Raw genomic sequence first — 23,232 nt, forward strand, 5'->3', positions numbered from 1 at the left:
TGGCCTCGAGTCTGTCCTTTTATACTTTGCTGGGAGAGGCTGGGGTTGGGATTCTGCAGCCCGCACGCCTGCTCTCTTCTCTGATAGGCTCTACCCATCGGGGGGACTGGGGAGAGGGGGCACGAAGCTGGAAAAGGAGGGAGAAGCTCTCTCCGGGCCTTCTTCCTGTTTACCTCTATTGGCTTCCCGTCCCTGTTTCCACTCACAGGGCTCCTTGTTCACTCAGGCGGGGTCGATCCCTTCCAGAAGCATTGGACTCTGGCGTCTTGGTTTTCTCAGCAACCACGGAGCCCGCCTCAGCCAGAGATCTTCTCCTCCTCCGATTCAGAGGTACCGGCCCCGCAGGAACTTTTCTCCGAGCTCAGAGACCCCGAGAACCTGCTGAGGAGCACCCCTGTCCCCCGCATCTCAGAAATCTGAGATCCAGCCCGCACACCCCTTCTCCAAGTGCCTAACTTTAACAAGTCCGATATCTTCCCTTGTGCAGCCTTGTGAAAACTGCTTCCTACAGGTGCTACTGCCCCTAATACCTGTGTGGCCTCCCCCTGCCTTTTTCAGCCACCTGGTTAGTAATTCTTCACATTACATTATCTCTGGCATCGCAACCGGGGTGATTTCTGTCTCCTGCCTAGACCAGGACTGATTCACCCTCAGTTAGGTTCTAAGCATCTACGGCAGGAACTACAACATGGCACTTCCCATCCCTACCAGATGGTGACGCTGGAGAGGGTTCCCCCACCCCCCACCCACGGCCCACATTCTGATCTGGTTTGTCTCCGGCCAACCTCTGCACAAGCAGGGGCAAGTTCACATTCAGAGGACGTAGCAAAGTTGGTGACAAATGGAGCTTCGCTGCTGTACTGTCTTGGGAAGGGAGGGCGGTGGGTGGCTGCAGGGATTCCCTGCTAAATATTCGAGTGTGTCTCCTTGTTGGCTAGAAGTGAGCTGTATGGAAGGATCCTCATCGTAGGTTTTCGAGAGAAGATGATCTTGTTATAGTTTGCAGTGGGGTTTTCTCTGGACTCCGTATGAAAGCGCATCGGTTCGGGCATGACGGCGGGCCCCAGGCTCGTCACCGAATACGTGCTCCATACCGATAACATGGTCTCTGACCTCCTGTCCTTGGACATCGTGTCTCCGGAGGACTTAGATGACTTTCTCCTTTTCAGCTGCGCGATGCCGGAAGGTTGGCTCTGCCTTGAGGCCCGCTGGCTTCCTTCAAGTGCTTGCATAGAACCCAGGTCCCTGGCTTTGCTTTTCTCAATGAGTTTTTTCACCATCGGGGACGTGTAGGTGACATAGGCTGGCCACGGGCTGTGCTTTTCAAGCAGACTCAGGGGAAGCCCGATGTTCTCTGTGAGTTCTACCAGCAAAGAGAAACACGGGTGATTTAGAGGCACTCGGGTACCACCGTCCAGTTCTTCAAAGAATCGGAGGGTCTTGGAACCACGTTTTGAACGTTTCCCCCATCATGCCTAACGGCCCTTACACCCCTTGTATTCAGCGGGGATAAGAGCGAATCCAAAGATGGGAGACAGAGTGACATTCCAGAGCGTCTACCAGCTGAAGAACAGCGTGGTGGTAAAAGGCGGGGACCTCGGGAGGCTGGCAGGCTCAGCCTCAGACCTTCGTAGAACGTCAAATTGTGCGCACTCTGACCGTCTAATGTTTTTTTCACCGATAAAATTGGTTACCGGAAGGCAATTGTAAGGATTAGCCAAAACGATACGTTTGAAGGGCTTGGAACAGGTTCACGCGACAGGTCAGCCCTGAGACACGCGGGCTGTGCAATTAGACCGGTTGAGTCCAAACTCCTTCTCTACCTGCGAGATCACCGTGAACCTCGAGCAAGCCCGGTAGCCCTTCTAAACCGTAGCTGCCTCCTGGGTCAAATCGTGGGCCGAGCAAGATTTGATCTCATAGAGCCTTCTTGCGGGTTACAAGAAATAGGTTATGCAAAGCTTTTACTGAAGCGGATTAGCTTGCACAACTAGCAAATGGGGGGCACTGAACTCAAATCTAAGGGGATCAAAAATCCTCAAGCTTTTCACTATAGCGCTGGCCAGAGGTTTTGAGCATTTGGGGCTGGGAGGCTTTACTAGAAAGTCTGTTCATTAGTGTACCAAACAGCCCGTTCCTTTAGAGGTTGGGGAAGGCAAGGAAGTTAAAAGGTTGGTCTCGCCGTGTCCAACCTAAATTCGGTGAAAAAAAAAAACAAAAACAAAAACAAACACTAGCCGTGGGGATAACCAGAGAAAATGCAGATTTGACAGTTATTCCCGGGCTGCCTGGCGGACGTTTCCTGAGCTGGAGCTCGTTTAGGAGCAGCTCTGTCAATAAAGAACGGATTGTGGAAGGTTCCATTTCCCTGCAAGAACTGTGTATTATCTGGCCCAAGGAAGGCAAGATGTGCGACATCACCTTTCACCAAAAACAAAACAAAACAAAACAAAACAAAACACGCACACCCAAGCTTCCAAGTATAGACTCGAGGGCTCATTTCTGTGCCCTCAAAGCAAATGCAAAATGCAAAGGTCTCGGGCCACCTGGCTGGCTCAGTCAATAGAGCCTGCTACCCTTGGGCTCGAGGTCGTGAGTTTGCGCTCCGTGTGGGGGTACGGAGATTGCTTCAAAATAAAATATTTTTATTAAAGAATGCAACGAGCTTGCAGGCCGAGGCGTTTGCTTGTATCTGGCAGAGGCGAAGGTCATGATGAACCACAGTCCTCCGCGGCTATACTCTCTCTACGCGTATAACAGGAGCCGCCACCCGGAGCCCCACCCCTTTGCCTTCCCTCCCCAGGTCTGGAAGCTTCGACCAGCCCTGCAGCAGGAGCTCCCGTTGCTAAGCCCCAAGCCCTACCTTTGTCTCTCTTCGCCTTTCTTGCTTCAATCACCTCCATCATTAAAGAGTTCTTCTTCACATTCAAGGCCCAGATACCTTCGGGAAAACACACTTGTTAGCCAGGGTTACCACAGGGCGATCTTCAAGAAGAGGACAGGTCTCCCGTGGAGCGGGGGAGAGGGCAGGGGAGCTCAGCTCGGGAAGTCCCAGTAGATGTCACCTTTGTTACCAGAGTCCCATTGTGCTGTTACTGGGCCGAATTTCCATCTCCTGGCTACGCTTCTCAGCCAGCACGGAGGAGAGGGAGGGGCAGACATGGGCTACAGCCCAGAGTCAAGATGCAGGTGCCCCCAAGTACAGGCTGAAATAGAGAAGTCTCAATGCTCTATGGGGCCACGCGTGTGGGTAGTTTGATGGGACCTGTGGTCTAGTGGTTCTCGAACTGGAGGACGGCTGCCTCTGTATGAAGGGCTTGTTGGGACACAAGTGTTGAGGGGCACCTGGGTGGCTCAGTCGGTGGAGCGTCCGACTTCGGCTCAGGCCACGATCTCAGGATTCGTGAGTTCGAGCCCCGAGTCGGGCCCGGAGCCTGCTTCGGATTCCGTGTCTCCCCCTCTCTCTGCCCCTCCTCCGCTCACACTCTGTCGCTCTCTCCAAAGTAAACGTTAACATTTTTTTTTAAAAAGAAAAGAAAAGAACGCAGTGTTGAGCGCTCCCCGCCGGAGCTCCAGATTCGACAACCAGCATCCTAAACCAGAGGCGGGGCGGGAGATGCTGACGGTTTGTAAGGTTTTATCGTTAACTACCTAGTGACAGGAAACAGGTCCGGGAGAGTTTAGTAGTTCCCTTCTAGTTAGTGCTAAGACTGGAAACAGGCGCATCGGAGAATTTTTGTCCAAGGATTCGTTATTTGGTACACTCAGGGCTGTGCATCTCTGGGGTCCTTGAACATCTGAACTTGAACGTCTGAAATGCCATGGAGCATTTCTGCTGTGGGAAAAGTCTCAGAGGCTTTTGAACAAGTTTTCAGGTGATGCTCGTGCCAGCGGTCAGGCGACCACACTATGGGAACCATCAGCCTAGAGCAGGGCTTCTCAAACCTCAGTGAAGGCTAACACTGCCAGGAGAGCTTGTTAAAACACAGCGTCGGGGGTGGGGGTGGGGGGGCCCCCTATGATTCTGGTTCACTAGGTCTGCTTTGGGGACCTGAGAATTTGCATTTGCCAAGAAGATCCCAGGGGACAGTGCTGGTCTGAGGACCACACACTGAGTAAAGCTGCTTTAGACGGACTAATGGTTCTATATCTTTCTTTCAGCTGCAACATCTGTAGGGGCTGCCCTGCTGTGTGTGAAACACTCCCCTGAGAGAAGCAAATCTCCAGGTTTTCCGCCCCCTTTATTCTCCTAGCCAAGGAACCACTGTGGTATGCAAGTAAATGCGTTATTGATGGGGGCAACCTTAAATCCCACTATAGTTCTAAAGTAAGTTATTCCCAATGTCAGCATTTTATTATTACACACCTAACAAAGGATCGCATTCTAGACATTTATTCATACTCTAAAAAAAAAAAAAAAAAAGCTACTTTCTGTCAAATCGGCTCCGATCCAGGCTTTACAGAGGCCCCACTGTTCTGTCTTAGTGGCGATCTTTCATGACAACACATTCTTTAAGTCTGTCTTACTTATTTTGAGAGAGAGGGAGAGGGCAGAGGAGGGGCAGAGAGAGAGGGAGGGAGAGAATCCCAAGCAGGTGCCCTGCGGTCAGGGCAGAGTCCGACTCAGGGCTCAGTCTCACAAACTGAGATCATTGACCAAAATCAAGAGTCGGATGCTCAACCCACTGAGCCACCCAGGTGCCCCCATTAATGTGTTTTAATTTTTTTTTTCAACGTTATTTTATTTTTGGGACAGAGAGAGACAGAGCATGAACGGGGGAGGGTCAGAGAGAGAGAGGGAGACACAGAATCGGAAACAGGCTCCAGGCTCTGAGCCATCATGAGCCATCAGCCCAGAGCCTGACGCGGGGCTCGAACTCACGGACCGTGAGATCGTGACCTGGCTGAAGCCGGACGCTTAACCGACTGCACCACCCAGGCGCCCCTGTTTTAAAAGCCACGTCCTTTCAATAGCCACTACTGATGTTTAAAAATACTCTTACTACAAGAGCAATGTTTTCTCGATACGATTGTTGAAAATCTGCCCAATAGCCAATACCACATTTCACAGTACAGGGCATTCTTGTGTTGTCCCATTTGTCGCTTTTGTTTAACACTGTTCTAGAAGTCGTAGCTGTTGGGGTGCCCGAGTGGCTCAGTCGGTGAAGCGTCCGACTTTGGCTCAGGTCATGATCTCGCGGTTCGGGAGTTCGAGCCCCGCGTCGGGCTCTGTGAGGACAGCCTGGAGCCTGCTTCGGATTTTGCGTCTCCCTCTCTCTCTCTGCCTCTCCCCGACTTGTGTTCTGTCTCTCTCTGTCTCTCAAAAACAAATTTTTAAAAATGTAATAAATAAATAAATAAATACATAAATAAATAAAAGTGGTAGCTGTTAGCCTAACGCCCGAAAAAGAAATTAGAAGCATGCCTACCTGTAAGAAAACACAGTTATCATCGTTTGTAGATGACACAACTTTTTAAAAACCCAGAGAATAAAGTATTGTTTATTACAGAAATTAAAAATCGCTTCCCTTCATATACAAAGCTCAAAATATGAAACTATATTCTCCATAGCAACAAGAAAAGTGAAAACTACCTAAGAATCAGTGACATTTAATTGTATATGCATCTGTACACATTTATTTATTTATTTATTTATTGAGGGGGTGGGGGGAGGGGAAGAGAGAGAGAGAGACAGAGAATCCCAAGCAGGGCCCCTGCTGTCCGTGCAGAGCCTGACACAGCGCTCGATCTCACAACCATGAGATCATGACCTGAGCCAAAAATCAAGAGTCGGACTCAAACGACTGAGCCACCCAGGCATCCCCATGACGACACATTGTTAGGAGAAGTCACAATATCGTTTTTTCTGAGGTCACAGAAGGAACAACTCGTTCACATAGACCGCTAACCTACGGCTTTGTGTAATAATAAACGACAAAAAAAAAGAACGTTGGAGCAACTCATCTCTCCTTCTAAGACCCACCATGGATCTCAGAACTGTGGGTCACCCATCCCAAGTTCCCAGTAATGTAGAGGGTGTCGCCCCAGCGATCACCCGGCCCATGCCTGTTCCCCTCCAAGGAAAGAGATTTCTTGACTTATCCCCTTGTCTACAGAACTGTTAGTGTTGATGCAAGAACCAGGACGCTACAAGCCCAAGGCAGGGAGTGTTTGAGATGGCCTCAGAACTCATGGTGAGGACTTGTTTGTCTGAAAATAAAAGAGACACGTACACATAGTTGACATTAAGTCTAAAGACAAGCTGTGGGCTTTTACAATCTCCTTCGACTCTGGCACAAAGGTTCCATTTTGTCTCCCTATAAACGAAATGCAAACCAGCAGGCTGCAGACAGAAACAGCATTGATGGGAGGGGCAGGAGGCATAACATTGAAGTGCTTTTCTTATTTCTTCTCTAGGCACAAAGGCCTGTGTTCAGTCCACTGGGTTTCCAAGCCCATCTCCTCCCACCCGAACCCAATCTCTTGTCCTACCATTTCCAGAATCTTGCCTGATATGCTGGCCTCGGCCAGCCTTGCCTGAAGGGCCTCCAGACACTTGCCTGGAATCAGACACAAATCTGTGACCTTGGTCACGTTCCTTGACATGGTCTTAGGACCTCCATTATCTCAACTTAGGAGATGAATGTGAATTCCTGTCCTATTTCTCTTACGGAGGTATGGATGTTATAATAAGCCGTCTGCAGCTTAAAGGGTTTCCAAGTCATCAGTCCTCCACCTTTGCTGCACATTGGAATTACCGGGGATCTTTTACAAATTCATATGCCAGGAAGCACCTGGGTGGCTCAGTCGGTTGGGCGACTGACTTCAGCTCAGGTCACGATCTCGCCGTTTCCGAGTTCGAGCCCCGCGTCAGGCTCTCTCTGCTGACAGCTCAGAGCCTGGAGCCGGTTTCAGATTCTGTGCCTCCCTCTCTCTCTCTCTCTCTGCCCCTTCCCCACTCAGGCTCTGTCTTTCTCTCTCAAAGAGAAATAAACATTAAAAAAAAAAAAAAAGTCCTATGCCTGGCAGCATTGGGATTTAGTCGGAATGAGACGCAATACAACCATCAGAATTCGAAAGCTTGGTTCTAAGGTATTGCAAGGTTTGGGAACCACCATTCTTAGAGACCAAGTCAAAAAAACACTGAAGATTTAGAGGGTATTAGCCACTTAGGAAACTTAGCCTTATTAGGAAACAGATCAGGGGCATCATTCAGCCCTTTCGTTGTTTTAAGACATATTTTCATTGATGCACTCTTGAATAGATATGGATCCATATATATATAGTACCGAATGTCAGTGGCCTTTAAACATTTAAAAGGACCCTAGATTTCCATTACCACCTGCCAATACGAGAATTTACTTCGATCAAAGGACAGCCAGAGCCTTAAAGTACTGAGCTAAGAAAACCGTGGCTGCGGGTGGTAATCTCACGCAAAGCTAATCTCACCCTCTGTCTGCGGCCACAAGCCGCATCCTTATCTCAGGAAACCATCTTCCAAAGGGATTTTGTGGATTCCAGGCAGGACTGAGAGATAATCGCATTGATACCAGTCAACTCCGCTCAGACTTTCTAGCCCGCTAATGCTGTGGAGGCGAAGCCATTCGCACACTCACGATGATCAAAACGTTATCGTAATCCAGTGTTTCCTAAACTGTGTCCCACAGAAAGCAAGAATCTCTCAAGATGTTAACCGATGTTACTTACTTAAAAGAGGGGGGAAACGGGGCGCCTGGGTGGCTCAGTCGGTTGAGCGTCCGACTTCAGCTCCGGTCCTGATCTCACGGTCTGTGAGTTCAAGCCCCGCATCAGGCTCTGTGCTGACAGCTCGGAGCCTGGAGCCTGCTTCGGATTCTGCGTCTCCCTCTCTCTCTGCCCCTCCCCTGCTCTCGCTCTGTCTTTCTCTTTCTCAAAAATAAAGATTAAAAAATTTTTTTTTCTTTTAAAAAGGGGACAGGGGAGGTCCGTGCCAAGGGTCACCCTGTAAACCCACATAGATTATTTAATCCAGGGGACACCATTCACACAGTCTATGTTGTTATGCAATATAAATACAGCAAGCCTTCCTTCGGCCAGGGAAGTTTGGAAAATGAGCTAACAAATGCCTTCAGTACAGCAATTCTCTGAGCCTCTAAAAATGTTGCCTCGCTCTGTCACCCTCCAAAAGGGGGAATTGTTAGGCAGTACCCCCTAACCTCATTTGCCCAGGGAAGGATCCATCCATCCATTGGGTAGAGCATGTCCTAGAACTAGTTACCAGGAGAACATCGGTGTGGATTCCAAAGCAACGTCCTTCCCCAGCCTTCTTTTGGAACCCAGAGCACCATAGACAGTGATAACATAAGAGAATGGAAGGGTGAACTTGCTCAAGGGATAGCCGGGTCTTCAATGACTCACTTCCTCTGAAATCGGCCTCAGAGGCTTGGTCCCCCAAAAGTGCCCATACGGAGCGGAACGAGCCAACGTGAGAGCCTTGCGCTCCGTTGGGAACTAGCCCTATTTTCCTTTGTTCAGCCCCTTTCCTCTCTCCCCTGCTCCAGTCTGCAGGCGTCTTGTCTTCCCACACCCCAGAGTCTGGTCTGGCCCCAGAAGGAGAACAATTTCCCAAACGGGAAGCGGATGCAGAGTTTTGTTTCACCTCTGCGCGTTATCCCCCTCAGCCTTGCCTATCCACCCCTGCCCTCTGTTTCCTTTTCTGCCTTCTGGCTACTCTTCATTTCTTTGGGCTGAAGAGGAAGCTGCCACTTAGGCTGTTAGCATCTTGGAAGGTTTACCTCTAAGATCAGCAGAAATGTTCCCGGTGCAGTGCGTCCCAAGTGGCCCTCCCGGGAGACACATAGAACACCACCCCCCCTACCTTACAGGCCAAGTGCATACTCTGACCCCCTGTATTCCAGGAAAATACAGTGCACACCCAACGAGCTTCCCAGGAGCCCTGCCTCATCATGACTCCCTCCACCTCTCTACCCTGCCTCCCTGTGGACGCTACGGAAACTCTTGCCATAGCCTCACCTCTCCTTGATGGGTTCCAGGGGGGCACCTACAACATACGGGTTTGATGTGTCTTTAGAAACACCGAGGCCAGGAGTGTGGGGATCCCAGAACTGTTAAGCCAGAGGAGAGCGAAGGTGGGGAGAAGCAAGCTGGTCTCCCCATCTCCTTATGCAATGGTATGCTGGCCACCTTCCCCCCCCCCATCCCTGCCCCTCCCCAAACACACACACTCCGCTCTAAAGAGAGGGGAAACGAGCCTATTACTATACCCTATTAAGTTGCACACAGTGGGTGGCATAGTTGTTAGCTATGTCCGACTTCGGCTCAGGTCGTGATCTCGCGGTTCATGAGTTCGAGCCCTGCGTCGGGCTCTGTGCTGAGAGCCCCCGAGCCTGGCGCCTGCTTCGGATTCTCTCTCTCTCTGCCCCTCCCCTGCTCACGCTCTCTCTCTTTCTCTCTCTCTCTCTCTATCCTTCAAAAATAAATAAACATCTTCTAAAAATTAAAAAAAAGAAAAGAAAAGAAATGCCCATCTTCTAACACAGACCTGGCATTCCTGATCCATCGTTCATGGTGGGTGGGAGGGGGGTACACTGCTTCTCGAAAACGCTTCTGTACGCTACCTATTTCCTCTTACAGTCACGTGTGTGCCTTGAGAGACTCAGAGTGGCAACAAAGTTCAAGTACCTACGGCCATAGACTACCCATTCATTCACTCACGCATGCCTTCAACATTGAGTTCCAAACACGAGACTTGTAATGCCTGTGAGTTAGTTCTGTGCTCACCCCAAACATCTGGCGGATTCTCCACATTCGCCTCTTGCTTTGGGATCTACCCTTCTCAATGTCAAAGGCTCACAAGGCAGATTTGTTTTCTGCCAAGGCCAATAACAAATCAAACAAGAATAATCCACATTGTCTTGATCGTCAAGAAAAATAAAGCGGAGAAGTTCCCTGTACATAGGCCAACGCGAGGCACGGCAGCCGCTCTGCAGATGATTACCGAGCAGCTCCGTGTACCGAGTATTGTGCTGGGTACTGGAGACACAAAACAGAACGAGGCACAGCCTTGGTTCAGGGAACTCACGGCCCCTTGAAGTAGACAGAGCACAAGCTTCCTAACTCAGCCGGGTGGGGAGGGAGGTCAAGAAACAAGATTCAAGAAGAGAAGAGGTTTGTGGTGAGTCTTGAAAGACAAGGGAAATCATGGGCATGATTCAAATGCCAGCCTCTAGTGTTTTCAAATGTTGACTGATGTGATCAGGGCCCACATTCTTCTTCCAGTAGTCAAATCTTGTTTTGTTTTGTTTTGTTTTGTTTTTACATTTATTTGTTTTTGAGAGACAGAGAGAGACAGTGTGAGCCGGGAAGGGGCCGTTAGAGAGGGAGACACAGAATGAGCTCTGAGCCATCAGCACAGAGCCCGACGCGGGGCTCGAACCCACAGACCGTGAGATCACGTCCTCAGCCGGAGTCGGGCACTTAACCGACCGAGCCACCCAGGCGCCCCCAGTATGCAAATCTTAAAGCCTGTTTCCAGTTCTGCATACGAACTACAGTGTTGAGCTGGCTAAACGACCGCTTTACAAATTCACTACTGGAAGAAGCGTTGGGCGTTGGGCCTGGTGACGTCATTCCGGTAGAACCACGGATTTGCATTTCATATTTACCCAAGGAATAGCCAACCATAAATATTAAAATTCCCTTTTAAGATGATGTCACATGAAGACCCATTAGGCACAAAGCACGTGGGATCCTATTATCTGGAGATCAAGTTCCAAATTTCAAAACGAAACTTCCAGAACAAACCAAACAGGCAACACCAGAGGAGAGAGCTTTTCAACCTTTCCCTTCCGTGGACGTTTGGGGGACACTTGTAAATGGATAGGCTAGACAGGTAGGAAAGATGTGGAAAAACAGGCAGCGAGAAACAGTCTTATAACTTCACATTCAGGAAACCAGATAAGGAAGGCTCTCAGCATTTTGTGCTCGGAGACCCTCTCTCTGCCAGACAGCCGGCTCGTGAGCAGCGGGACTATGACAATGTGTGGCCCCACAACGTTCAATCAATCAGAAGAAGGAAGTCCTGCTTCCCCAGAACAATGGGGTCATTGTGAACCCAGCAAACTCATAGTGGAAACAGGCAGGGATTTCCCAGGACTGGCCTCAATCAATGGGCCAGGCCACCCCCTTTTAAAATGCTCAACGCACTAGGAATCCAGGCCGGCGTTTGTCTTGAAGAAGGGGACTTGTATTTGAGGCTTGGCCTCAAAGCAAAGCACGAAGGTAGCTGCCTTCCGTAGGATTCAGTTATTCCGTCAGCCTATCGCCCGTGTGTCGTCAAGAGGACACCGTTATCCCCGTTCCCACCAGAAGGTAAACAAATCCATCCATCACGCATTGCACCCAACTCTTGGGTCACAGAGAACTCCCGACCACGATGAAAGCAAAGCTCTCAAACGTCTGGGGGGAGCTGTGGCCGGTGGGGTGAAGGAGGTTAATTCCGCCGCCGTGCCAAAACAGCTCTATCCGATTAGCGGCGTCCCAAATTCCTTCCCGCACCGTGGCCAGCCCCCTCCTGCACTAGCAGATTGTGGGGAGGAACCAGAAAAAAAATCATCAGCTTTCCTAGAAAAGCAATTCTAGGCATGAGTCATGTCGATGACGGCCAGTGGCATTTTGCTGTATTTATTCCCACGTGGTCTCGTAACAGAAATTGCGTATCCGCATTATAGAAAGTTTGGAAAGGGTTATTTTTTGAATCTCGTAATCCCATTACCATCACACAACATTTATCTTTGTGCTCTCCTTCCTGGCTTATGTGATTGTGGCCGCAAAATGTACGTATCCTTCTGAACCCATCGTTTTTGCCCAAACATCTGATTGTATTTTCTCATGTTCTTAGAGATTCCTCATAGTTATGTTAGAGGCCGCCTAACAATCCATCAGAATCTGGGGCGCCTGGGTGGCTCAGTCGGTTGAGCACCCAGCTTCAGCCCAGGTTTGTGGTCTCTCATGGCTTGTGGGTTCGAGACCCACATTGGGCCCTGCGCTGACCGCTCAGAGCCTGGAGACAGCTTCAGAGTCTGTGTCCCCCTCTCTCTCTGCCCCACCCCCTCTCACATCCTCACTCTCTCTCAAAAATAAATAAACATTTAAAAAATCATGCCTGCATCTGGGGATTTTAAGACGTTTCCAATTTTAGCCACAATAAGTGATGACACTGTCCTTTAAAGTGGAGAACTAGGGGCGCCTGGGTGGCTCAGTCGGTTGAGCGACCGACTTCGGCTCAGGCCGTGATCTCACGGTCTGTGAGTTCGAGCCCCGCATTGGACTCTGCACTGACAGCAAGGAACCTACTGGGGATTCTCTCTCTCCTTCTCTCCCTGCTCCTCCCCCACTCGCAGGCATGTGTTTTCGCTCTCTCCCTCTCTCAAAATAAATAAACATTTTTTTAAATTAAAAAAGACTACCTATGCTAGCAAGGAGATAGCAATGAGATCAATGACAAGTGCTGTAAACTTTCAAAGTCTGGGGCCTAGAGTTCAAAGCGTAGGACTTAAGTGAAAGCCTCTCAACGAATGTCACCCAACCTCCAAACGAGGAGGGACAAACTATTCCAGCCAATTGTCAGGACTCTGGGTGACAGCTGAAGGAACCAAAGAACCTCAAAGAGCCAACCGGTTTTCTAGAAAAGCACAATGGGCATGAGCTATTTAGTGAAGGCCATTTAGTGAAGCCATTTAGTGATGGCATGAGCCATCAAGAAGCTGTCAAATCACGTGCCCTCAAACTATAAACTCAACTCCTCCTTCCCTCTCACACCCCAAATTCAGGCTCTGTTCTCCAAACACGTCCTGCTACCTCTATTCTCTTTCCTTCCGGCTCATCCTCCATTCGGCGGCTGCAAGAAGGATCATTGATCAATATATCCATTCATCCATTCAACAAATATTTACTGAGTGCTTGTTCAAGCACTACGCCAGGCATGACATTCTAATCAGAGAAAAACCGAGAAGGTCCCGGTCTCGGGAAGGTCACGCTTCTGTTCAAAACGTATTTGCTACCTATTTCCTAGAGACAAAATGCACCCCCCCCCCCCACAATCTAGTCCCAGAAACTCCTTCCAATCTGAGCTCCTGTCACCACGACTGTCCCCCTGCGCACTCGAGCCCTGCGCGTGGGTCCTTCTCATGGGCATGTCCTGAGTCCTTCTCCTCACTTCCCACTTCTAATGGGCCGCATGTCCCCCAAAACCCAGAGCACAGCTCAACCATTCAGAGAAGCCTTTCCTAACCCTCCCAAGGAGAGACTCTACCTTTCCCCTGTGCTCTTGGAAGAAGGAAAAAAATGACCCTATTACAAATGGCATCCACCACGTTACGGGAAGAGACTGCCAGGGATCAAAAGGTGTGGGATTTATTTGGAGCCTTGAGTAAATGGACAAAATTGTGTTCAAAATCCGAAAAGCTGAGGATCAGAACCCGAAATTTGGAGAAACCAATTTCTCCAAAATTTGGAGAAACCCCCACCCCTATACATCCGTGGGACTTCCTGCCAAGAACGCTTTGTCAAATCACCACCAAAGGATAGACCCTCTCTCCTCTCAATGGAGGGCTGTTTCTCCCCTCGTGACCCGCAGGTTTCTGGACCCGGAGGTGGGTGTTCATCCGCCTCGATCCCCACCGCCATTCTCAGACCAAGTTCCTCCCTCTCCTTTGAAGCTCATCCTATCAGCCTATACCCCCTTCCCACCTGGCTGCTGCCAGCCTCTGTCCTCAGCCACTGACAACCTCAGTTTCTGGAACACTGGTTTCCCTTTGTACCGTCACCCTTATCGGCAACAGTGGTTTCTTAACATCTCAGGAATGACACATACGTGCTGCCTTCCCTCCCACTTCCCTTTTGACCCTTGTCAACAAAACACCTCTCCCCTGCAGCCCAAGCTTCTCCCTCCTTACCTTCCAAAAGTGCTCATGGGTAATAGCTGACCCCCCTCGTGTTCCTGAAACATCTTCCAACTTGGCTTCCAAACAGACTTAACGCCACTCAGACTCCTTTTCAGTCCCCACACAGATGATTTCTGGGCTCCCTTCTTTTTTTTTTTTTTTTTTAATCCCTGCATGTCCCCAAGATGGCATCGCTGAGTTCTGTTGCCTCAAAGCTCATCTATTTGCCAAATCTTGTGGCCAGTCCCCAAAGACCAAACTTATATATCCAGCCTCCATCTTTGTCATCATTTGCATATCTTAACAAGACCTCAAACTTTTCAGGGTTCAAACAGAGCTCTCCACCTTACCCCCGGAAGTCTTCCTCTCTGGTCTTTTCCATCTCAGGGAAAGCCATCACCGTGTGCCACACTGCCCGGTTCGAAACTCTCAAACAATCTCTGTGCTGACAGCACGGGGCCTGCTTGGGATTCTCCCTCTCTCTCTCTGCCCTCCCCCTGCTCGCACCCCTCTGTCTCTGTCAAAATAAATAAAAACCTTGGGGAAAAAAAATAAGAAGATTCACCGGCGAAAGCGGGGCATCACCCTAATAAATACGACACACGGGTAACGGCTCCTGGCAAGAGCTGGGTTCCATTCCTGGCACCTTTGCTCACTGCTTTTAAGTGAGGGCAAATCACTTCCCCTCTCTCTCCGAGCCTGAAGTCTTTCCCATCTGTAAAATGGGAATGACTCGCCTCCCTTGTAGGATTCTGATGAAGGTTACATGAGACACTTCGCGTGCCCAGAAGTGGATGTGAGTTGCTGGATGTGAGACGTTTTCCTCCCTCACAATGATCACAAATTAGATGCGCGCCCCTCCCCCCGACAGGTCCCTTTATCTCTCCTTCCACGGCTGCTCCGGGGACGCTTCCCTTGGCGGGTGGCCAGCCCTGCGCGTGGGCTCACACACGCCTCACCAGTCAGGGTCACGTATCCCCACTGCATGCTACCGAGCTGGTACCGCTCTCTCTCCCTTCCTAAATTGTGTTTCTTAAAGCTCCGAAGGAAGATGTTTGACTTCCAAGCAACTCCTGGCCCTCACGTCGCCTACTTTGAGGACAGACCACGGTCAAGACCTAAGGCCACACCTGCTTACCTTGTTCTGATCTCTTCTGGTCCTCCCGTCTCCCATCCGGAAGCTCTTACAAATCTCTGGTGCAGTTCATTTAACTAGGTTTCTGGAGGGGTTGGGGGGAAGGAATGACAGAGGTCAACTTGTAAAACATAAGATAGTGTAACTGTGTAACTAACAGGGATAGTGTGGGGGGGGGGGGGAAGCAGACAACTGAATATATAGAATACTGTTCCCTCCAGCTGAAAGAGAAAATAGCCAACCTCCCAGAGGTCAAGGAGGAAGCGGGGGGCGGTGGGGCGGGGGGGGGGGTGCCTCTTGAAATTGGGGAGAAAGATAGGGGCACCCTGGGTGGCTCGGTCGGTGAAGCATCCGACTTCAGGTCAGGTCATGATCTCACCGTCCGTGGGTTCGAGCCCCACATCGCAGCACAGAGCCTGGAGCCTGCTTCGGGTCCTGGGTCCCCCGCCCTCTCTGCCTTTCCCCCACTTGTGCGTGAGCACGCTCTCTCTCTCTCTGTCTCTCAAAAATAAATAAACGTAAAGAAAAAAGAAATTGGGGAGAAATATTTAGCTGCTAGCTTCAAACGAATCTTTCTAGGCACAAATAGACACAAGTAAATGTATAGTGAAACATCACAGCCATCCACATCGAAAATATGTGTGGGGAACATGCCAGGAAATTTTGAAGTTCTGACAAAGGGAGTTTTTGTGGAGTCAGAGGCCCAATGAAACAAGGAGGCCTTGGCACGCGGGAGGGAGCCATCGAATGCTTTGAAACTCCGGGAACAGGCCCCTCATGGAGGGCATTGTGTGGACGTCCTCTGCCTGGCGAAGGCCTGGCCTTCGAGAGGCACCCCCGTGCAATCCCTGCAGGAAAACCAACTCTCTCCTGGCTGTTCTTGCTGTGTTCCTGTGATCTCATTGTGTTTCAACATCTCAAGAGGGCAACTGACGAGAGAATCGGCCAAAGCTCTTAAAAAAGGCGAGGCTGCGTGTTGGACAATTGTTTGCAGCAGAGCATGGGGTGGAACGGCGAACACGAGCTCAGGACAGGCCGGCTGCTCCTTGGCTGGGTGACCAGAAATAAGATAGGCTCGCTTCCTGATCCCCGTGTGCCCATCTATAAAATAGAGGCAATCCCAAGAACTTATCCTTGGATGGCCCCGAGGATGCTGGTCATGCGATAATTCCCACAAAGCATCAGGCACAGGGCCCAGGCACGTGGTAAGAACCCACTGCGGGGCGGGGGATCGTTATCATCACCACGAACGCAGGACACTGTGACAGCTCTCACAAATGCCAAAACGAGGTGGTCCGGCTTTCCGGCTGGAGACACGGGCCGAATGTGGCTCATCAAAAATGGGACAATAACCTGAAGATCGGGGAAGGGGATTGGCGCAGGGAGAGGGCAGAGGTTGGGCTCAGGGGACCCCCTCGCCCCCCACACAACTGCTGCCCTACTGCCGAGCCCACGTCTCACCCACCCTACCCCACTTTCCAGGCCCCAACAGCCCAGCTTCTATTTCTGTTCTCAGGTCACTGCAGCCCTGATCTAGAGTGATTTAAGGAGCAAAACAGGGCCGAGAAGTCTCGCCAGATTCCTGCTGAGAAGCATCTGGGGACTCGGGGCTGCAAACAACTTTAAAAGGGACGCCGGGTGGAGCACAGAGCTGGAGTCAGGAGAACGGGTTCGAAACCCCAGCTTCATTTCTTTCTGTCCAATCTCGAGCAAGTTACTTAATCTATCTGAACCTCCGTTTCCTCATATCCAGGAGGAGAAACATCCTGCCTCATGTGAGGACGCGAGGACGATCCGATTAACTGAGACGCGAGTATTCCGTGACCCATGAAGATATTGATAACATTCTGCTTTTGTGTTGAAGACCATGAACTCCTGAACGAATGGCAGAGCTTTCACTCTCTGGTTTGTGACCGGGGCTCATTTCGGTGACAAGAATACGGACTAACATTGGCGCCCAAGGTGAGCACCAACCAGGTGAACTCTGGGGGAAGCCGCCCTGTCGTGGAGCTTTACTCGGAAGTGACAAAGACCTCGGAGAGAGGGCTGCCTTGGGCTCTTCCCTTAGAAGGAAGGTGGGACGGGATGGGAGAGTGGAGGGTAAGTGCATCTAGTTTCGAAATTTAGAATCAGTTGCCCCTGAGAGGTCTTCAGAAGGCTATGCCAGTGAAGGGACCCACCCCCGAGGAGAAGTAGGGGGGACCACAGAGTTCCTTTCCCTCTGCCCCTCACAGCCACTGGCGTATCAGAACTGCTGAGGTGTCACGGCCCACAGGTTGAACGGACTCAAAAGCAGCCCGGCCCAAAGGCCTGCGGTAGGCAGCCTCCAAGATGGCCCCCAATGATCCCACCTCCTGGTATTCACATCCTCACTTTGAGTATAAGCTACCAACGCGACTCCCTCCCAACGCGGTAAAATGGTGTGACGTCACTTGTGAGACTAGTTTACAAAAAACTGTGCCTTCCATCTTGAGCATGCTCCCTCTCCCTCTTGTTCTCCCAGTCATTCATTCTGAGGGAAGCCGGCCGCCATGTTGCGAGCCGCTCTCTGGAGAAGACTTGTGGTCAACACCAAACAAGGAAGCGAGGCCCTTAGTTCAACAGCCTGTGAGAAACTTAATTTTGCCAACAGCCATGTGGGTGACCTTGGGAGTAGATCCTCCCCCGCCCCCTAGTTAAGCCTCCAGAGGGGACCACAGCCCCAGCCTAAGCCACGACTACACCCTCATGAAGAGACCTTGACACGGAGGCACACGGCCGTGCCACACTCGGATTCTTGACCCACAGAATCTGCGAGATAACAGATGTTTGTTTTAAGCAACTGAGTCTTGGGGTACTTTGTTACGCAGCAAGAGATAACTGATACAGGGTCCTTACCAGACATGTTAAGGAAACCCCAGAGACGGAGACGGGAGAGAACGTCCTATCCTTCCAGCAGTGGGAGTGATTTCGCCGCCTCAATCCCACTCCCATCTCTACTAGAAGCAATTTCTGCTGGAAGAAGGGAACGTGTACGGTAAAGAATTTATGGCTACAAAACACCACAGAATTAAGGCCATCCTCTAAAAGCCAATTTTGATGAGGCCGTTTTGATACAGCAGAAGTCTCTCTCTCTCTCTCTCTGCCCCTCCCCTGCTCATGCTCTGTCTCCCTCTTGTCTCAAAAATAAATATAAACATTAAAAAAAAAATTTTTTTTTTAATGATGCGAGTGTCCAGGCCACCCTCTGCCCCATGCCCTCCTGGGACTTGGGCTGCTCCGATTAAATAGGCTGACAGGCACCTGCCCAGAGGCTGGAGCTTCCCCGAGAACTCTCCAGAGAGCAAGTCCTTGGGGGGTCCCCTGGGAGACACCCCCTGCATCACGCACATCTGAGAACGTTAGCATGGAGACACTGCTCATGTGCGTGGTGCAAGTCAAGAGCACCCTCATCTTTGAACTTGGTTTCCTGAAGTTCTCTGTCGTTAAAGCCGTTGATTTATGAACACGTAATGAAGAATGCCTCCTCCCGTGGCCCCACGTGGTTATATGGCCATCCTCCGGGGCAAAAAGGATTAGCAATAGCTCCAAGTTGCCACAGTCCCCCAACCCCTGCAGAGATCCATCCAGCTCCGTAGGGGACAGTTCCTTCCAACTCAACATCCTAACCCTCATGTCACTGGGGGGGGGAGGCTCTCCGTGCCTCAGTTTCCCCCTGTGTAAAAGTAAGGATTCGGGTCTCCCGTCCCCCGTCCAGCCCTGACCTCCTCACACCGCAGGCCCCAGGAACCGGAATTCACTCCGGTTTCCCAATATCCCACCAAATGAATTCCTTATGAGCACAACTTCTGGGTTTATACTAACGGAGAAAAGACTGCAAGGCCTGACCTTCAAAACTCAGCTTGTTCTCACTCCTTGCTGTGTTTCAAAAAAAAAAAAAAAAAAAAAAAAAAAAAGACAAGCTAATTTTGCCCTCTCGGGTGGGAAATGTGCAAGGCTCCGAGCTGGGACCACAGCAAACCCCCCTCCCAGGCGCCGAGCCCACAGACAGTTTTTCCATCCACCGAGTGGAAATTCTAGACGCAGAAGGTGCCCAGACCGACCCCACTTCTGCTGCCCTGCCAACTGCCGTAAACCTGTTTCTGTCCCGTTGGACTTGCAACACGGAGCCAGAAATCTGGAAGAATTTAACACCCGGTCGGTTCAGACACAGGAAAACATTGTTCAAAGTAAACACTGGAATCCCTCCCTCATCATCCAGGAATGTACAGCCAACAGGGTTGAGATCAGCAGCTTCTCAGAAAAGCCATCGCTTCTGCTACTCTGCTTGGGGCTGTGGCCCAGGAGGGCCAGGAGGGGCTCCGGAGCTGTTTTCTGACTACGACACGGTCAAGGCTGGGCGGTCGGCATGCGGGGACCTCTCCCCTCCCGGGCAGACATGACCGGTGCTGCCCGCAGCCCTCCAGCCACAGAACTTGCTGCTTCGCCACAGGACCCAGCCCACATGCAAACGCCCTGTCCTGTCCCTGAACTTGGGAGAGGTGAAGTGCCCTTGGAAACTGAGAGGGGCTCGGGATGCTCCGGGATTTTCCATTTCCTTTGCCTGTGGCAGGCTGTGAAAGGGGCACTCTTCCTCGACGAAGAAAGAAGGCTCTGTGTGCGCGGCCTGGGTGCTGGGCCTCGAACTAGAAGACGTGTGAGCTCCGTGGGATGTGGCCACCAGCGTTCATCCCGCCTGGACTGAGACTTAACTAATTCCATCCCTCCAAAGCCCTGTGCCAGGTCCCCACCCCATCTCCCCCGGCCCTGGACAGCGGAGAGGGAGGACTGGCTTCACCCAGGGGCCGCATAAATGGATCCAAGAGAGACGTTACACATTAAATCACTTGTGTCACGTGTCCCTCTGCCTCAAATTCTGCCTAAACTCCACCCACGGAGACGAGGGCACGAACCAAGTTGTTCAAAGTTTTCCGACAATGTGTAGGATGAGACCTACGGGCTGGGAATGGTTCGAGGGGGAACAACGCAGAGAGTTCTTGATGGCTGCTTGGCCACCCAAAACTCTGAGGCTGCCATGAGGATGGGAGGGCTGCTGGGGAGCTTAGGGGCAACAGCAAATCAGGGGACAGCCTGTCTTTGACCCTGACCGCCCCATTCCTAAGCCCGGAGGGATCCACAGAAGGGGCATTTAATTCCCTCACTTAACACGGATTGAGTGCCTCCTACTGAACCAGGTGAACAAGACAGATGCCATCGCTCCTTTCAGGGAGCACGGAATCTGGACCAGAGGTCATCAAGGGTGGTCCAGGGACCTCGGCGCCCCCAGTGGTGATGGCATCGCGTGGGGGCTTGTCAGCAATTTCTCCGGTCCCACCCTGGCCAACCCCGCATCAGAAACTGTGGGGCGGGACTCGGCCACCTGCCCTCTAGCGAGCCCGCAGCCAACACGGATGGGCGAGAAAGTTTGAGAATCACTGATCTGATCCGTCCGCACCTCAATGGATAACAGGGAAAAGACTCGTGTCAAAGGTTACGGGTCTGATGCGGAAAAGTCTTAGAAATGGTACGTTAACATGCTCCCGGATTCAAAACAGCTGTGCCCCACCGTGGTGCCATTGGAAAGGTTTGATGCCAGCAGACAGCCCGAGGTGGGACTCAAACTCGCGAGCCGTGGGGTCATGACCGGAAGTTCGATGCTCAACCGACTGAGCCACGCAGGCGCCCCCCCAACTGAGCTGATTTTTACATTAAAAAAAGAAAAAAGCTCAGTTTTACTCATCCGTTCAGCAAATCGCTTCCACGTTGTCAAACTCAGCTATCTACTGTGTATTTAGGACCGAGCTCGTCTGACTTCTTGGTAGCCACGGATCCCACCGGCCACTCTTGGGACGTCCCCTTCTCTCTTCCGGTGTCGCCAGCTCTTTTCGGCTCCTTGCCAGACACTGCCTCTCTGCTCTGCCTGTATTAGGAGAGAGCCCAGCGCTCTGTCCTGGCTGTCCTTCTCTTGCCCGTCTGCACGCTCTCCCGTGGGGACACCATCACTCCGCCACGACTCGTACACGTGTGTCTCCAGGCTTCCCTGAGCTCTCCCCTAGACTCCAGACTCATGCATCCAACCTCCTGCCGAGCATCTATTCTTGGATGTTTTTAGGGGTGCCTCAGAACCCTGTTCAACACACACACATACGCACACACAACAAGACCTGCCCCTCCCCATTGTGTTAAACCTTTTGCCAAAACCCAGGGAGTCGTTTCTCCCCTTCATCCTTAAGATCCCGTTCATCCCCAAGTCATGTCAACTCGGCCAGTAGAAATACCCCGAACCCATTGTTTTCCCTGCATGCTATAATGAGAACAACCACCAGTAATAATGATAATAACTCATAGAGCTCTGCCCATGCTTTTCCATATTAACTCATTGAGCCTTCCCCACAAACCTATGAGTTAAGTGCTGCCCTTTATCCCCTCTTCCAGAGGGTAAAATTGAGACACAGAGAGGTTCAGTTACTTGCCCAAAGCCACCCCTTTTGTGGAGGGCCCAGGATTTGGATGTGGGCACCAGTATCCACGCGATTAAACACACGCTCCCAGGGTTGCTTCTGCATCCACTAGGATACTCACGTGGCCTCCAAACTGGCCTCCCTGCTTCTACTCCTGTCTCCGTACGATTCATATTATACACACAGCAGCCCGAGTGGTCTTCCCAAAACACACACCAGTACTCACATCCCTCCCCGAGGGTTTCCACACAGCCCTTGGAGTGAAACCCCAACAAACTCTGACCACGGAGTTAGGAGTTTGCCTCTGCCTCTCTCTCTCTCTCTCCCTCTCTCCCCCTCCAATCACATCGCTCTTCTCTCTGCCCTCAAACTCCCCAAATTCCAGCTATCCCTCCACCTACGACGGTTTTCCCTACACATTTTCCCATAGCTGGCTTCTGATCATTTAGATCTCAGCTCAATGGCGCCTTCCGAGAAAGGCGTTCCTTAGCTTTCTCTCTAAACTAGCCCTCAGCCCCCTTCCATCACATTATCTTATTTCATTTTCATTACAGCACTTACCACCATCTGAAATGATCTTAAATTTGTTTGCCATTTCTTTTCTGCCTGCCCTCTCAGAATTTCGGCTCCATGGGACAAAGGCATTTGTCTGTCTTTTTCCACATATATCTCAGGACCCAAAACTGTGTGAACGCTTACTGAGAACGATGAATATGGCTGAATCCCTACCTTTCTGGGGCCACCACCTGCAGTCCCACTACAGGACGAGGTGGGTCACAACCAAAGGAGACACAAGGTGTCATGAGACGGGAGTGATGTCTCACCCAGCCTGGGAAGGTCAGGATAACATCCAGGGACAGAACTGACTTCATTTCAGTGAGTAGTCATTCTGGGGCCAGACCTGCCACGTAGAGAGTCGGGCAAGACCGGTGGTCTACTTCCCTGGTACTAGAATCACCTAGAAAGCCCAGTAAGACACAGACTGTCAGGTACCAGCACCAGAGTCTCTGGCTCAATAGATCTTGGCTGGAGCCCGAGAATGTGCAAATCTAATAAGTTTCCAGGTGAAGCTGATGTTGCCAACTGGGGGGGGGGGGGGGGGGGGGGGGATTGTGAGACAGTGAACCAAGTCAATGGCAGTGAAAACAAACATGAGGGACAGAACATGGCCACAGCTAACGGTAGGGATGAAGGAGTGAGATGGGTCTAGATGATGCTCAGGTCCCTGAGTTAGGGGATGGACGGAATTAATAGAGAGGGAGAGCAGGCTTGGGGAAACCTGCTTTGTTTCATTCGGGGCATTATAGAAAAGCCAGGTGGTCATGCCCAGTGAACCACTGTCCATTCGAACCTGGTATCCAACAAAAACGACCATGGTTACAGATAGACAAATTTGACAAAAGACGAGGTCAAAAGTTAAGTTGAGAAAAGGGATGAGAACTGAACCATGGAAAGAAATCAGGACTTAAGGCATGGGAGGAAAGAGCAGCCCACTTGGAGACTGGGCAGAGATCCCAGACAAGAGGAAGGAAAAGTAGGGGAGTAGTCTCAAGAAGCCAAGGGAAGGTATCTGCCGAGAAGACTGTAGTATAATTTTTTTTAAAAAATGATCTTTGTCCCTCGTTCCTGGCACAAAGCTCCTGAAGCCTTTAGAATTTATTGCCTCTTGTATACT

General features: G+C 50.9%; 1 protein-coding gene across 4 annotated transcripts in view; it reads right to left on the minus strand.

The window, feature by feature from the left end:
• Positions 1–250: 250 nt before the first annotated feature.
• CDRT4 (CMT1A duplicated region transcript 4) overlaps positions 251–23,232 on the minus strand; it is a 34,133-nt gene continuing 11,151 nt past the window's right edge. For 3 of the 4 annotated variants that reach the window (XM_045487434.1, XM_045487432.1, XM_045487433.1), the window contains 2 exons: positions 2,864–2,941; positions 251–1,363 (listed from right to left, as the gene is read on the minus strand). In XM_045487434.1, coding sequence (XP_045343390.1) covers positions 906–1,363; positions 2,864–2,941 — 536 coding nt within the window. In that variant the 3' untranslated portion in view covers positions 251–905. Of the gene's footprint in view, positions 1,364–2,863; positions 2,942–15,081; positions 15,164–23,232 lie in introns of all 4 variants that reach the window. The other variant, XM_045487435.1, reaches the window with a different exon arrangement.

Source organism: Leopardus geoffroyi, chromosome E1 (assembly GCF_018350155.1).
Source record: "Leopardus geoffroyi isolate Oge1 chromosome E1, O.geoffroyi_Oge1_pat1.0, whole genome shotgun sequence".
Lineage (NCBI taxonomy): Eukaryota > Metazoa > Chordata > Mammalia > Carnivora > Felidae > Leopardus > Leopardus geoffroyi.